General features: G+C 39.3%; 1 protein-coding gene across 1 annotated transcript in view; it reads right to left on the reverse strand.

Moving 5' to 3' along the window:
• The window catches only part of pappaa (pregnancy-associated plasma protein A, pappalysin 1a), a 47,898-nt gene that overhangs the window by 786 nt on the left and 29,908 nt on the right, over positions 1-17,204 (reverse strand). Inside the window, exons 11-21 of the mRNA XM_055153624.1 lie at positions 15,723-15,833; positions 15,272-15,407; positions 14,968-15,181; positions 14,055-14,229; positions 10,877-11,060; positions 10,541-10,742; positions 10,217-10,451; positions 9,583-9,730; positions 9,201-9,316; positions 6,951-7,022; positions 6,119-6,217 (exon numbers count right to left, since the gene is read on the reverse strand). Coding sequence (XP_055009599.1) covers positions 6,119-6,217; positions 6,951-7,022; positions 9,201-9,316; positions 9,583-9,730; positions 10,217-10,451; positions 10,541-10,742; positions 10,877-11,060; positions 14,055-14,229; positions 14,968-15,181; positions 15,272-15,407; positions 15,723-15,833 — 1,692 coding nt within the window. The remainder of the gene's footprint in view (positions 1-6,118; positions 6,218-6,950; positions 7,023-9,200; positions 9,317-9,582; positions 9,731-10,216; positions 10,452-10,540; positions 10,743-10,876; positions 11,061-14,054; positions 14,230-14,967; positions 15,182-15,271; positions 15,408-15,722; positions 15,834-17,204) is intronic.

Raw genomic sequence — 17,204 nt, forward strand, 5'->3', positions numbered from 1 at the left:
AATTCTCTGCATATGGAATAGTTGGTGTATAATAGTCATGTCTACTACAGTAAGACCTTTAAACAAATTGCATGGTGAGCTAATACTTTAGCACAGGTAATTACTGAATACAGTAACAGGGATTGACTGAGAAATGAGAATATTCCATTTACAAAAAAAATGCATCAATGACAATGTCAGTGTGTTGTACACCACCAGCATCCACTCTAAAATAATGAACAGACTGGTCTGCAGGAAAACAATCACTTACTGCAAACGCTACTCTTGATTCACTGATTGTCCTAAAATGCTATATTATGGAGCCATTTTATCCAAATAAATAACATTTTTGAAGAGAGCTACAGACGTCTTTGGACAGGGCTGCTGTGGCTACAAGAGCAGTTTATCACCACAGAATCTGGAGTGAATAAATAATGCAATGTAAATGCCTATAGCTGTCCAAAAAATGTTATTTAGATTAAATGCATTGTTTTCATTATTTTGTATTATTACTTATTTGAAATTGCATTACATACAGCATATATCAGACAATATCTGACATGACGCAGGGCAGACCTGGGCATTGTACAGCTCCCGGGCCACAAATGGCCCTTTGGTTGACTCTGCCCATTTAAACTATTTTGGAATTACAAAATAAACATATTTTATAATTTTTTAAAACTGCATCCTCAGTCTTTGCAAGCTGTGTTGATCGTATCCAGCAATGTAACATTAGTGAATTGAGGGGGACATATAGACAGTAAAACATACTCAAATTCAAAATTAGATGGAATGGAACAGATTGAGCTGTGTAAAAGCTAGCCTTAGAAAACATCTTCCTTTCCACAATTTTTGTCCAGTGAATCTGCCATCTTTTATAGGTGGCTCTGAGGGCCTTTTTGCTCTCTCACCTCACCCTGAACCTTCAGCCAGCACACTTTACCTTGACCCATTACTTGCCACTTTCCTGAGGCACATCTATACCTCAGTTCTCACTTCATACTGTTTTTTATCTCTCTATCTGAAGGGGATGTGGGTGGCATATTTGACACGCTTTCCTCTGACCTTGACCTCTGGGGTGACTGGGCCAGCTGCACATCTGGCCCTGACTTGGGGCGCTCTCAGGGTGGTTGGGAAATGGGTCTGGATGGCCTTGTAGGGGCCCTCAGGCCGCCCAGTGTCCTAGGGCTAGAGGAGCTCAGAAGGACACCCACTAACAGCCATATGAAAATCTTTGTGGGTAAACTTTACCACATAGCCATATTTCTATCAGAAAAAAGGGGAAAATATTAGTTATTTACAAAAACAGTGTGTGTGTAATCATAAGAAGTATCGGTTTTCAGTGATATTAGACATTGAGGCCATCTGCGTTTCAACACAGATCTGAATGTGTGTGTGCCCTTTGAAATGCTATGGTTGAGAATGTTTTGTGGCCAGCGCCGCTACAGTGACAATCACGGATCATCACCTCAGACCCAAACAGAGACTTGACGCAGAGTCAGTCACGTATGGAGCACACTCGTGCCAGACAGAGTGCAGTAAACAGGGCACACAGACGGGGAGGGACCTCACTGTTCCACCAATGCAGATAGAAAAACATACAAGGACATTTAGTAAAACTTATTTAGAGAGGCCAAGCCATATAACTATATAATGGGTGTCCTCTGTGCAGTGCTTCCAGCATTTAAGAAAGGAATTCCTCCCAAACAAGGGTGGAGGGGATGGACTAGAAACTAGGTTTTACGCAGGCAACCCCTTGGAAACACACACTCTTTACCCTTTCCTCCTCTTTGCCCTGCCTCTCCAAATCCAGCCAACAGCTTGCAACTATTAAGGGGAGATCCTGTGGTGACCTTACGTGCAGCCAGTCCTTGCACCTTCAAAGCTCCCGGGGTGGAATAATACGCAGCAAGTCATCCAGAACTCCTTAATACACAAATCTTTAGCAAAATAAAAGGTGAGAGCAGTGCACTGTGGGAAGGGAAGTGAGAGTAAATGAGCAGCTAAATTCCATTGGCTTTTGCTTTATTACACCTATTTTGAGATCCCTCTACCGCAGTTAGTCAGCCCAGGCTCAGTAGCCTACTGGATTTTTAAGGTCAAAATAGAAGACTATAATGTGGTGTCCCAGTGCAATTATAAGAAATTTAGTTGGACCTCACAAATGGTGCATAATGCTTTACATACAAAACCTGACAATACACAAAAGTATCTTTAACATTTTTATCAAATTATCTCTGGCAAAATTGGAAAAAAATGGTCGCCTTGCATTTTTGAAACAAGAAGTAGATGTTATTATAGCATTAGTAATCTCAGAAGCAGAAAAAAGCAGTAGTGATAAAACCACATTTGATCAAATATATTAACATATCAACACATTCAAAATATTTTTCCAGTGCATGATGACTTCATGGTGCCACAGCACATCAGTTTTTGTCGGATAAAGACTAAACAGTGCTCAGTGGTCACCATGGAGATCTGCGGTAAACAAAATGCAGCTCAAGAAAACTGAGGTGATCTTTCTTTTTTTGTGTTGGGTATGTATTATTACACATTAGTATCATATCTGTAGTTGTATACTTAAGTCATATTTATACGTAACTGGTGTTATTACGTCTAGCTAATGTTAGCTAGCAACAGTTTGCTAACCAGTTAGCTATCTATGTTAATTAACCTATTTAGCGTCAACAGTATTCTAGAGTGGACATTGGACAATGTCATATTCAGAGTACTGATGTCTCATGTTTATTGGGAGTTGCACTGTAGTTGTTACAATAAATAAACAAATATTAAAAATAAGTATATTTGCTAACAACTCGAGCAGTGATGTAACAGTAAGTTATCATTATAATGATGAATGTGGATGATGTACAACTAAAATTTGAGGCTTATGCAAGCATGATTTATCATAATTGAGGGATATTAAGTATAATTTTAAACACTATCTTTGAGATTGTATCCTATTCATTCTCAGGCACTGCACAACACAACCCACCCCAGGATCCAGCTCTCCTAAGATGCTGCCCTCACCAACTGGTCCCTGCCAGATTAGTAGTTGCAGCCTGGTTTTTGGTCTGGGCCCCAGCATCACTAGTGAGGATGGCATCATCACTGGTGCCAAACTGCCAACTGGTCAGGCAGTTGAACATGACTGCAGCCAATAGCCAAACCTTCGCCGCTGCAAACGCAAGTTACTTCCTGAATAGAACGGTTACTCTTGGGTGGCAGGTGAGGAGACATAACTGGGGGGAGACACACTGGCTAGGTTTAGAGTTCAGGTTCCATTTCCTCTCTCTTTCTCCCTGGTGATGTTGCTCAGTGGAGCAGATTCTGGTACAGACTGAGCAATTAAGTTTGAAATTTAGTTAGTGCAATAGAAGCTCAGTCACACCGGAGGAGCTCGGAGTAGAGCCGTGGCTCCTCCACGTCCAGAGGAGCTAGTTGAGGTGGCTTGGGCATCTGTTACGAAAGCCTCCTGGATGCGGTGAGGTGTTCCGTGCACGTCCCGTTGAGAGGAGGCCCCAGGGAAGATCCGCAAAATGTAAGGGACTATGTCTCTGGAATGGCCTGTGAACACCTGGGGAACCCCCGCGCAAGCTGGAGGAAGTGTGCGTGGAAAGAGAATTCTGAGCCTCCCTGCCCAGACTGCTGCCTCTGTGACCTGGCCCCACATAAAGCAGAAGAAAATGATGGATGGATAGGTTTAGTTAGTGTCAGCCATCAGGCTCTGTTAATCGCCAGTGAGTTAGCCACTAGGGGTGGTTTGTTCTTTTAAGCGTGTAAGTATTACCCCTTGTGTTTAAAAATAAATTAAATTAAACTTTATATGTGTGTCCGACATCCATCACTGTTACACAAAACTCAGGGTAAGGCCACGTGAACATGTCCCATTGACCTCCATTCATTTTGTGTATGGGACAAATGAATGGACAGTCTTGAAAGTTGAATTCTGAGAAATGGCCAAGTTGACCAAAGGGCAAACAAACAACTTTACTTTGATAAACCTATAACATGTTACTGTATAAATGTTCACTGTACTCAGCATTTACATGTCAACCTTTTGGCTACATATATATATATATATATATATATATATATATATATATATATATATATATATATGTATGTGTGTGTGTGTGTGTGTGTGTGTGTGTGTGTGTGTGTGTATATGTGTATGTATGTATAATGTGTTATGTATATATATATATATATATATGTATGTATGTATGTATATATGTATATTATATAATATATATATATATATATATATATATATATATATGTGTGTGTGTGTGTGTGTGTGTATATGTGTATGTATGTATATGTGTATGTATGTATGTATATAATATATATATATATATATATATATATATATATATATATATATATATATATATATATATATATATATATATATATATATATATATATATATGTGTAGCCAAAAGGTTGACATGTAAATGCTGAGTACAGCATGGTGTATATATATATATATACATATATATATACCAGAACTGTCAAGCTGGATGAGGGTGGGAGAGACCAACCACTGTGGAAGGTGAGAAACACCCTCACTGATATTCCTATAGAGTAAGGCTGGAACATAAATAACACAGTTTCTTACCTAAATCAACCTTTTTGTTGATGCAGTGTCTCAAGGTGTGGATGCGCTCAGTGGGGTCTGTCAGTGAGAGTGAGTTATGCACATTTTGACTGGGCCAGGGGCTGGACTGGGGCCAGCAGATGAAGACATGAGATAGTGTCAGTCACCAGCACTGAAATCACTCAGAAGTGAGGTCACTTCCCACTGGACTAGTCCCTCACTTTCCTTTTGCTTTTCAACTGACAATAGCCTCTATCTGATACAGAAATAGTGCAAGAAGAAATGTCAGGTCTCTGGTCCATTTCAACCTAAAATGTTGGTTATGTTTACCAAATGTTAAGTGGGATTGAATAATGTTATTATACCACACTTGATTGTAATAAATGTAGCATAAATACAATACCACAGAACACATAATTACTTTTGCAACTTGGATTCTAGCAGCACTGAGACAGAGCAGACTTACGGAAGTAATCAAATTTGCTATTCAAGTCAAATTTATTGTCGTCACAGAAGCCAATACTTACTGTAACTCACCAAGACCTTTTTAAGTATTAAGTATTTTCCCTTTAATAGTACCAGCTCAGTGTAAAAAAAAAACTTTGGTGAGTGGAAACAGTATCTATGACTGTGCAAGCCTTGTGTCCCATTTAGCACTTGAGGAAATGAAAATGCTCTGGAGTCAGACACATTGACAGAGCCAGTGAGGCACACAGACTGCACCATAAATCCAGGCAGACGTACACATAGATATGCCAAGAGCACGGCTAAAGCCCACTGCCACACTCTGAAACACTGGCCCAAAGCTGCTAATGTGCTATGAGTCACATTCAGATCTCTAGCCTAGCAACTGCTGCCCTATGCCAGGCCCTCTCAAGATATGTAAGAAATAATAGTTTTCATATCATATCACTATACTTTGATCAAATATTGAAACTGAGCTGAAAAGTCTAAAGAAATCTTGCAGAATAGCAAATAAGTACTGAAGTCTGATGACTCCAATTCAGTGTAATGAATTTTCCAGTAAGATAAAAGATTATGGTTCAAACTCATCCAAAATGACACACCATGAACTGTGTAATCCAGTGGTTCTCAAACTTTTCACACCAAGTACCACCAAAGATAATATTTGGCTTTCCCGATACCAACAGATCAAAACCCAAACTATATCAAGCATAAAGCTCAACATGGTTTAATACTGTACATAAACCCTGGATAAGATGGTTCGATATAATTATTAGCCCATAGGAGGACAAAAATCTTTGTAGATTTGTCTCTACAGAGAACCCCACATACCGCCAGAGGCAGCTTGTTTACCATACCTGCACCGTTTGGTGTAGTCTGTTAAAGTCTATTCAACATATTTTATGTGGAATGAAAGTGTTACTGTAAAATGTCAAGGATCCATAAAGGGCCTCAAGTATTACATCAAGTAAGCAATGAGACTCAAACAGGATGTAGTTACATTTAGGAGAAAGATGATTAGAGTAGTAAAGTAAGTAGGTTATAAATTGAGAGATAAACTGTGTGACTGACCTTCTTGGTCTTCACTGTGGACTGGCAGCAGTCTCCTCCATCGTAGTTACAGAATGCTCTGTTGTTTACAGCATCACAGTAGTTGTCTCCCATGAAGGGCTAGGATGTAACAGAATGTATGGTGAAAACCAAAAAGGACCCCAAAAGTGTAAGCAGTAACTTTTTGTGCACTTCAGCATCTAAAAATGAGCAAATTTTGCTGATTAATCCCATGCATTACATTTCCTCATCTGACTGTGAGTGTGGGCCAGAAGTGTAAATCAAACTAAGGACACCATAAACTATTCACTCCACAAAACACTCCAATAATGTGATTTATGGCTTGCCCCACCCTCTGCACTAAGGTCACCAATCAAGTCATCCAGTGGGTCCCACTCACCAGATGACATTATTTTTTTCTATAAAGTAGTGTAAAATGTTCACACACATTTTAGAACTATAAAGTTATATCATCATACACAGATAATATTACGAGACAATGCAGAGAAGTAATAATACAATACATTTTTATTCATCCCATTGTAAAAAGAGACAATGAGGTAATGTAAAATCCAATATATAATGTCAACTGGCACAACAAAGTAAATACAATTGTATCAAGATGCATTTGGAGGTTATTATGCCTCTGATTCATTGGTTTCCAAGTATGTGTGAGTTGGGAAATATTTACAAATGGGGACCAGCATGATACAAATTATTAACCATTATTAATGTGTGCTCATTATTATGTGTAGTTAGTGAAACGAAGATCAAAGTAAGTTTGGAGATTAAAGTCGTTGTGATGAATGAGACAAGGCATATACAAAACCAAGCTAATTTATAGAGCTCTTACCTCACATCCCTTGATGCAGTGGAGCAATTCTGGGTGTGGATACCACTTCAGTCCCATTGTACACACTATATTCTGTAGACAAATATATCACACAAGTAAATAATATTAGACATTTGTTTTGTACAAACTGTTACTTACGGACACACTATAGGCCAATGTTACCTATTCATTCAAAACTCTGTGATGGCCGCACAGTTTCACTAGCCAAATAAATTATACAATTTTAAATTTGACCAAAAATTATTCGTTTTTTGACAAACAATGAAAAGGACACAAAAATACACAAAGGAAGCAAAAGTATAAATGGCAACCAGGGTAAATGAGCACTAGTGCCCATCGGATTGTTCCTCAACAGAGCACAAACTGTTATTCCCCTGTTATGTCACCTTACCCACATTGTCCACGTGACAGGAAAGGCATCTGGCAAGAAGCCCATTATGCTCTGCCCTGTCATCAGATCTGGTTGAGATTTTGTGTATTATGTATACACCGGAGGCCGACCTCAGTTGGTCCACTTCTTAGACCCCCTTTGTCTCAATATGTCACAAAATTGAAATGTGCTTTTTGGTACTGCAAACTCAGGTATTTTTCATTTCAGTCCAGTCAGCAAATCAAAGTAAAAAAGACATGAGAAGCATTTGATAGAGACAGAATTAAATTAGGTTTGCAATATATATTTAATACAGATATTTCTTTCTGATCTAATAGTTCTATGGCTATGATGATGTCATCTAGAATCTCTTCTCTTACCCCTCCTCTTCTGTTCTCTGTTCTCACCATCTTTTTTTTTCTCTTCGCATGGCCGTAAATCATGAATCCATGAAGGTGGCCTGGCTTCACCCTTCATACATATGGGATTCTCACCCTCAGAAGTCTCCCCAGGGCTCTCATAACACATAAAAATAGATCTATCTGAGCGCCACAGCAGACCAGGTCATGTCATATAGAAAATGACTAATTCCACAGCAAGCCCAAAAGAGTCATTCAGCTGATAAAAGGGAGGAGGATGCTGGGGGATCATTAGATATTGGGACATGAAACAAGTGGCAAAGATATCTAAGTCAGAAAATTCTAAGTAGGTCACACAAACCAGTGGCACTATAGTACCACTGGTTTGAAGACCATTAATCAACATTGCTTATTAACCTTCAACACAGTAAAGTGGAGCTGGAAACTTTTGAACTTGTTTTTAGTTTAACTAGTTTAATCTGCAAATGAAGGCAAGGGAAAAAACAGAAAGAAAGAAAGATAGGAAAAGAAAGAAAGAGAAGAGATATAATCACTAAATACATTGTATTGAGAGAAAATACAAAGGGTAAGCCTTTTTTTCTGGGTCAGTATGCTCAGTATACACCATAGCACAGCAACAAACAAACTCCAAAGTCTGTTGTATTGAATATGTATCAATCTACATGATACTGGGCACAGGCTGTTCTCTTTATAATGCTATAAGTTGACGGATAGAATGTATGGTTAAGTGCAACCCCCAATGATTCTCTCTTATCCAATCCCCAAAGTTGATATAGTATATCCTCCCCTCACTGCCCTGAGTCCTCTGACTTCAGGAGCTATCCGCAACACGGGCTGAAGTCTCAAATTACCACCCAGCACAAACTGTATCAAGTGCACATATCTATGAAAAACAGATAATTTCATGTCCACATCGCCAAGCCCATCCCTCACCAATCACCCACCGCAAAAAGCTGCTGACTCAGTGTGACTATGAAACCAAAACAAAAGCATTGGCACCGGGAGAAACAGCAAGAAAACACTTTTCAATTCCTTTCTCATTATATTGTCTCCTGTCTGTCTCTCTTAGGTTTGGACAATTATTAGAACAGCAAACACAAAAAAGATCATAATTAATGTGTGTAGTAGATCAAAAAGTGATATTTATTGACTGATGCATTGCATGTTTTCTATAAATAAGCAATCAATATGGGATGTCAAATTTCACCTCAGTGTATGTCTTACATGGACCTATCACATTAAATGTTAGGGTCTTTAAATATTACCTGAACAGTTTAATGGATGTCTCATATTGGTAATGTCTCACTTCTGCAGTGTATCATAAACATTATTGCCAACAGAAAGGATGAAAGGACAGCAGTTGGACTTTTCTATTGGAAATAATAGAGCAAGGATGTGGAAAGGGCCTGTGAAATTCCATAGAGACGAGTTGTGCATGGCAGAAATTTGTGAAGTGCGTCTGTCAGAACGGTGAGGTGCACAAACATCAAAAGAGCCCACCTTGACTTTGGGTGGGTTCCTCCAGTGCTCCTTCAGCACATTGTCCACAGTCATGTTGCTAGGGAGGATCACCACTTCATTTGTGCTCTCTCGGCATGACAGCTCGCACTCTTCACCTGAGTGCATGAGAGAAGAAAAACAAATATCCTGTATATGAATAAAGTATGAAACTTAGAATACTCACAGACAAGACATGCAAATAAAAGATTCAAGTTTACACAAAGGCCCTTTACTTTGTTATATTGGACAAATTTCTGTGCAATATAATAAAGTAAAGAGCCTTTCCTCTACAATATAATGTGTGTAGCACTTAATCTGGTAAACATATTGACAGAAGAGGTTTCAACTAAAATAGTGAAAATAAATCATAAATCCATCATACCTATACCATGCCCTCGTTTGCAAGAGTACTGAAGATTGTGGTGGAGGTTTTGAGGTAAAGAACATTGACCTTTGCTGTGTGGGCAGAGGCGGAACGACCCTGTCCAGTTTCCATCTTTTCTACATCTTATCATATTGGAAGTGGTGCTCTGCAAAAGAAGACACTCGTTGGCAAATGACCATTTAGCTGTCCACACACACACATACACACAAACAACCAAGGAAGCCAAGGACACTGAGAAGGTATCCCGCTAGAGAGGGGGAAATACAATCCAATTATTATTCAGCATCCAAACCTCAATGCCTGAGAGGCAAAGCAGATTAAAAGGTGTATACATTACAAAAGTCAGCGACAGGGCTGTTCTGGAGATCCATATAAATCTAATTATAATGGCGTCAAATTGAGTAGGTCTAGAGAAGACAGGCACAGAAACAAAAGGTCCAGCCAAACAGAGAGGGCAGACTAGCTTTCTGAATAAGACGAGTTGGGCATTAGAATCAGATAATACTGTAATATCCACTTAATTCTATTTCTGCCCACAAAATTTGAATTAATGGTCTATAAAGTTATAAAGTCATGCATAATGTGTAATAGTTCAAGCAGGCAGAGAGAGACAGGAAATAGATGGACAGACCTGCTTGCATGGAGCGTGCAGCAGCCTCACCGTATGGGCGGAGCCTCCTGCAGCGGCACTGGCACTTTTACCGGCAGGATCGGTACAGTTGAGTCTACAAACGCTGTCAAAGCGGAAACCGTCCGTGCAGTAATAGGACCCATGAAAGATGGGAGGAGGAGGATCACAGGTCACTGGCTCACATGCACCCTCCAGCCAACTGCCGTCCTCTGTGCACTGCCGTTTAAAGGCTCGTCTGAAGTGGGACAGTTTCTGTGTTAATGCTTGGGAAACAGCACAAATACATTTAAAGTTTTAATATATTTGGCAATATTTGAATCTGACCTTTTGGGTTTGTTAGTGACATGGTAGCCCGGTTTACACTTGTACTTGCAGAGGGTACCCACTTTTAGACCACTTTCATTGCAACGTTTTGTTTGCAGCACAGCGTTGGGTACAGGAGGAGGAGCTGGACAGCGCAGTTCACACAGGGCCTCTGGGAAGGACCACAAACCATCCTCTAGACAAGTCAAAGTGTTGTTGGTACCTGTCAGAAAAAGTGCATCAGTTCCAAGAGAATTAGTGTGTACGTTTTGCAAAGAAAATTTAATATTTTTAGACCTCAGTGTTTTATCTTTAATAACTTATTCTGCGGGTGAGAATTGAACAGATGAGTCTTACCAATAAGCTGTGCAGGCTCACGGCACTGGAAAGTTATTTTCTTGCCGTAGGTGGTGCCTTCGGGGTACATGAAGTTGGCAGGATGTACATGATACTTGTCTGGCATGCCACAGTCCACAGGTTCACATGACACCTGTTTGTTCCACTTCCCATTTGCACAGGTAATGGTCACCGATGAATCCGACTGCTCAAGGACAAGCAAAATGTATTTGTTGTATTACATGTATTACACAAAGTAATTTAAAGTGTTTTACAGCACAGAAAGCGTATGCTAATGAATATCACATAAACAACCAAAAGTGAAAGTGGTTCTTATTATGAATATCATAGTTTGTGAAAAAGTGCCTCCTATAGACACTAGACACAACTGAAGAAAGCAATTCAGCACTCAGCAGTCCTACAAGTGCGCGATCAGTGTGTAACCCAACAAAGCTTGCTCAGGCTTAAGCTTACTGTATGTCAGTAAGCTACGTGGGCTCCTCAACAGATCAAGTAACTGCTGATAGCATTTGTAAGGTCAAGTCATGCCACTTAGACAACTGATATCCAACAAATGCACGATCAGCTCTAACACAAAACACATTGACTTTAGTTGAAGTGTGACAGCGTATAAAATACACACACTGTCGCAGGGGACAACCACTGAAATACCACAGTCTGCAATGGGATCCCTTTACTGTTCTATTTTTGTATTGAGCTGCAAAGAAACGGCTTTGTGAGACATGTTTTGAAATGGATGGGGAATCTACTCTAAAATAATTCTGATATGGGGCAGTAGCAGATGATTTACATTTTGCTACATGGACACAAAAGTAAAGGAGTGGGAATGCATTACTTGTTAGGGTTAGTTACAGAATGCTCTGTAGGCAGAATGTGTGATGGACATATTGTATAATGTAGACAACAGAAGTGTGATGGGCTCTTCCTTAATACATTAGTATCTTGTCAATTATAACCCTACCATGGACGTCATTCATAATTAAAAACAGCAGATATGAATGTTACAAGAAGATGTGACTTCTGTGACAAGTGAAAAACATGCATGGTGTTTTGAGTTTGCAAGTACATAATTACGTGTTTGTTTGTTTTTTGTTTTTTTTGTTTTTTTGTTTGTTTGTTTTTTTGTTTTCAATGTGCTGCCTTACTATACTATATACTATATAGTACATATAGTATATACTATTTATACTATATTATACTATACAATATACATTTGTAATCACACGACATGTAGGAGAGAACATTTGCATAATTGTCCACATAAACCTTAGATGTTTACATTCTGTTCCATTATTTTTTTTAAAAAAAAGCTACTTTCATATGTGTATGTGTAACTATGTTCATTTTGGGAAATTCTATTTCTATTAGCTATCAGTTTTAATTTAACTGCATAACACAAAAGTGCAATTTGCAAAAATATTATAGCTTACAGTAAAAAAAAAAAAAAAAAGAAATCTGAAGGACTAAAAGACAAATGGAGCAATGGGGTGTGAGCATATTTCTTCAATCTGTGGATTTGGCTGTCAGCGAGTGACATTCACTAGCACTGCATGCACACTTACAAACCATAATCACATACACTGGTAAGCTATTACAGAAAGGCAAAAGAATAAAGTATGATTTATTGTTTTCTAGTCTCCATGGAACTGCCTTTTACTTAGAATAAGTGACACATAGAACACAATTTTCTAGTAGAAAACACAACATACGTAGTGTGTTATCTTCAAATTGTCTTTCTCAGAAGTCTCAGAATAAAAAAAGAAGAGGAAAACAGGTCTAGAAATGTCTTGACAAAGTCATGTAGGATCAAGAACATGCACTCATGTGAGCATCAGTGCAAGTAGCGATCTCCGGCTGGGTTGAAAACAAACAATAAGATAGATGCACTCTTCTGGACGTGACTCAAACAAGTGTAGAGATTTCCTGAGCAGATATCTTTATCTAATCAGGTGGTGCACCCAGAAGCCTTTATTATTGTGCTAAAGCAGGAACATGCATTATGACTGCTCAATGTCATGTCTTTTTCAAATATCAAACATCTTGCAACTAACAGGTCTTATAAAACTACTATTTTGTTGATCAAAAAGTATGTTCTCGCTCCTCAATTCAGGAGGACTAAGATGTACTATAATTAAGATTAGCAGATCCCAATAAGGGGATTTTTTCTCTGCATTTGATCAGTCTTTCAGTATTGTTGTGGCAACCTGTCAGGATCAGTGGGCACTGGGGCCCACCTCGAAGTCCTGAAGAAGCCTTGGTCAGGATACCCTATTCTGACTATTATGCAAGTTTTAGGTTAATGGCAGAAAACAGAGCCCAGAGGAAAGCAAGCCAGAGAAGATCATGCAAACTCCCCACAGCAAGGCCCCACCCAGACCAGAAGTCAGACCTTCTCGCTGTGAGGTAAGAGTGCTAACCAGACAGTCTAGGTGCTGCCAGTGTCGCTACAATAACCATACTAATGCAAGTAGTTTTCTTTTCTTTTTTTTTTTTCCTTTTTTCATGCTTAAACATATAAGTAAAAATATTCTGTAGCCTGGGCATGCTAGTTCTTTGTTATTCATTGTGAGCATTGGAGTCCATAGGGTATGACACATGAACCCATTTAGAAATTGTATTTTAGATAAATAGCATTGAGTGGATGTGTAGATGCTGCATGCTGTAAGAAAACAGCAGCAAATGCGTGCCCTTTCTCAGTGACTTAGATGAGTGTAGCGTGGGAGGGGGAGGGGAGAGGACAGTCTGCGATGATGTCATGGTCCCAGCAGAGTAGAGATTCAAAGTGACTATGGTGAGGTGATGGTGCAACGTACCCACCTACAGATTAATACTTTGGGTCTTCACTTACATTAGATTTGTTTGTATGCAGCAGAAAGAGGAAAAGAATGCACTTAATTGTACACCTGAATCTTAATGATCTCATGTTCCAGAGCACTTTAACTATCAAGTAATTTTTGGAGGTGAATCAATAAATGGAAACCAGAGGAAACAAGGTACCTAACCCTGAGTTCACACTCTGCTTGTCTGGGGTTGATTTGTGCGGGCATAAATATAGATTCAAATCAAATGTGCATTTCCATGCACATGCGTCATTATTTATGTAGTCTGTTATGATGCCAACTAACCTTTTTCTGTGTGACTACTAACATGAATGCACTGACAGGTCATGGTGTGATACCTGGCTCTTGATGATGTCATCATCCTGGTGGACTTGTAGGACATAGCCAGAGTTGCAAGAGATGGTGCAGCGGTCTCCATTGAAGAAGTGGCGACTGGAGCTACTGCACTTAAGCTCTGCATTGCGGATTAAAGGTTCCTGGCAGTCAATGGCTTCGCACGAATAATGTACACAACTAAATAGGGATAGAAATAGAGAGAGGAAAGGAAGAAAGGGAAAGGATACATGCAAATAATAAATTAGACATTTGTGGTTAAAATACATACTACTGCAGATGCTTGACACATATGTTCATATAAAAATAAAAATCAATCGATCAATGAGTGCCTAGCATATAAAGCCACGCACAGAGAGGGCTAACATAGTTAAAAATCCGGGGGTACATTTTAATAAAGATGACTGAACACTACTTGTAAGTTGCATTTACAAAGACAGACATAGCTCTATGTTAGTAACCTCAATTAATGCACTTGGAATGTTTGAAAGCCTAGGGCCTCTTTTTACAACAGTCCAGTCTGCAAGATAGGTTTCCCTCATTTAGTCAGCACAGCAGTTGACTGGTGAATTAAAAATAAATAATAAAACACAAGGTTATACTTTATTGAGTTTATCTGAGATTTTCTTCCTTTGTTTTTTAAGGTATCTCATCATCAAGTTTTTTAAGAAACATACAGGACATAAAAGATACACATTTGAGCTATCTCTGAACACAGACTTCCTCATCCAACAGTCATAACAATTTCCAACACTATTGAAAGATATGAAGCATCTGTGGTGGCTCATGCATAACGTGGTGTGGTAATTGAGTGTACTTGACTACCCATGAATTCTAATTATTATATGTTTGATATTGGTCCTTGAGCATTAATTTATTAGTTGAATAAAGTGGCTCTGTGTGTGTATTCAGCCTTACCTCTGGCCAGTGGGGTTATAGATCTCGTTGCTCTGGCAGCCACTTATAGTGATGGGATCGAAGGATTGAAAAGAGCGCATGCCCACACCTGAGATGGCCACAAGGTGGGAATTAAACATGACCCGGATGGCCTTTGTGTGGTAGAACGCCATGGACAAGTCATGGCTCACAGGGATCACCAGTGGGTTAGTGCGGCAGCTGAGGCGCCACTCTCCTGTGAACAGGCACCATGATGTCATCCTTTTAAGGCTAAATAAATTTGTTATTGTGCACACAACTATTGATTTTGTCTATGTGGTTATACCTAGACTGTGGTTGCCCTCATTGGTATCCACAAGCTGCACTGTGATGTTGCACTGTGTCTGGTCTATGTAACTGGTCCCATCCGCTGCAAGGTGAATGATTACTGCTGCTGCCACCATTGGATGTGAAAAGTGAGCCTGCATGGAAGAACACATTGACAAAAATAATCATATTTCTAGTCAGGGTGGAGGTGGGTTGTCCCCTGGGGGTTATGAAGCTGGTGGTTGCAAGATGATTTCAAGATGTATAAATTGTATTTTAGATAAATAGCATTAGAGTGTACATGTGAATACTGTCCAGCAGCAAAAATGTGCCTTTTCCCAGTGACATGGATGTTGTGTAGCAAGGAGGGGAGAGTAAAGTCGGCAAGGATGCAGATATTATCATCTTGCAAAAAACAGTGTTTGTCCCACTCAAAACAGCACACAATAGTAATATTTGCATGGTCCTACCTTGAGCCAGTAGTTGGAGTGTCCCCAGTGTGTCTGACTGCCACCATGGCAGGGAAACCATGCGTACTGTGAGACACCATCTGACAAGTCAAACACCTTCGACTGGCATGTCTGGGCAGCAGAAAACATACAAATATTAAAGCAAATATTTAAAAAAATATAAAAAGAAAATAAAATGGTCACAATTAAAACATTTTCACAACAAATTGTTTTCTGAAATTGTAAGATATTTCTGTTGATATGCTGTAATTTATGTTTTATTTCTTTATTTATTATTTATTTGTCCACTAAATATAGCACTGTGACATCAGTCTGTCTGTCTGTCTGTCTGTCTGTCTTCTCTACACATAACCAGAACAATACTGTTGATGGCACTTGCATAACAAATTCAAAATGGATGAGCATTCAATAACCAAACCAGATATTTTCTACATATCACTGTTTGAGGCGTATTCTGAATGCAGACCTCATGTCATCAGCAGTTAAAATATACTACACAAAAAAATTAAGACAGTCAAAGGTGAGGGAGGGTAAATGCCCAAGGACAGCGAGTTTCGCCCGCTGCCCTGAGCAAGTGAAATGAGACACCAGTAACATGAGAGTTCTGCTGGAGAAGCTACTGTAAGATCCTGCCACAATGGAAAACTGGTCAGAGCAGCGATCTGTCCATATATCTGTCCCCTGGATCTGTTGACTTGACCTTTCTTCTCTAAGCTGAGTAGGCATTTTAGAAATGCAGGTGAATTAACAAACACCTGACAGAAGCTAGGTGCATGCCTCTGCCTGGGATTGTGTAGTTGTAAACATATATATAAATATATAATAATAATTAACCACACAAAGACATCAGGTTACTTCTGGAATAACTTCTGGAATAATGATGTGCACAGTTATGTGACTGCCAGTGCTGACAGGTTTATTGTGGTTCATTGGCACAAGGAGATTCCAGAAAACAAGCAGGTATTCTAGGAGATCTGGGCCTTATATGGTTTAGAGCACATCAACAGGACTGGTATGTGCTCCTGTGTGTGAGGAGGCCTCAGTGAGAGGTTGATGTGATTGTGTCAGACCAAACAATATGAGACAACCTTCATGAGGCTGATGGCCTCTGTGATGTATGTATATGTAAGGAGCATAATTCATTGGAAATTTTTATTTTCAGAACCAGCGTGGCCTTTGTGGGCAAGACTATTGAGCACCGTAACCAGCACAGTATATAAAAATATAAACCACTATATTCGTATTGGGCTTTTGAGTCTAAGTCAGGTACATGAGAGTGTAGCTTCCATTTGAATGTCTTTTTTGTAAACAATCTGTAATATTATGAGGTACAAATTGTCAGTTAGTTGCAGTATTTTCAGAAGCTGAGCTGCAACAAAATTATGCTAATCTGATGGAAGCTCTTGTATAAATTAATCATTTATTCATGCCACAAAGGTGGCACTAACTACACCTTCATCCACACCTCTCCTCCTCATTCTT

This window comes from Boleophthalmus pectinirostris, unplaced genomic scaffold, assembly GCF_026225935.1.
Source record: "Boleophthalmus pectinirostris isolate CB_2022bp ecotype Guang Dong unplaced genomic scaffold, ASM2622593v1 HiC_scaffold_18, whole genome shotgun sequence".
Classification (NCBI taxonomy): Eukaryota; Metazoa; Chordata; class Actinopteri; order Gobiiformes; family Gobiidae; genus Boleophthalmus; species Boleophthalmus pectinirostris.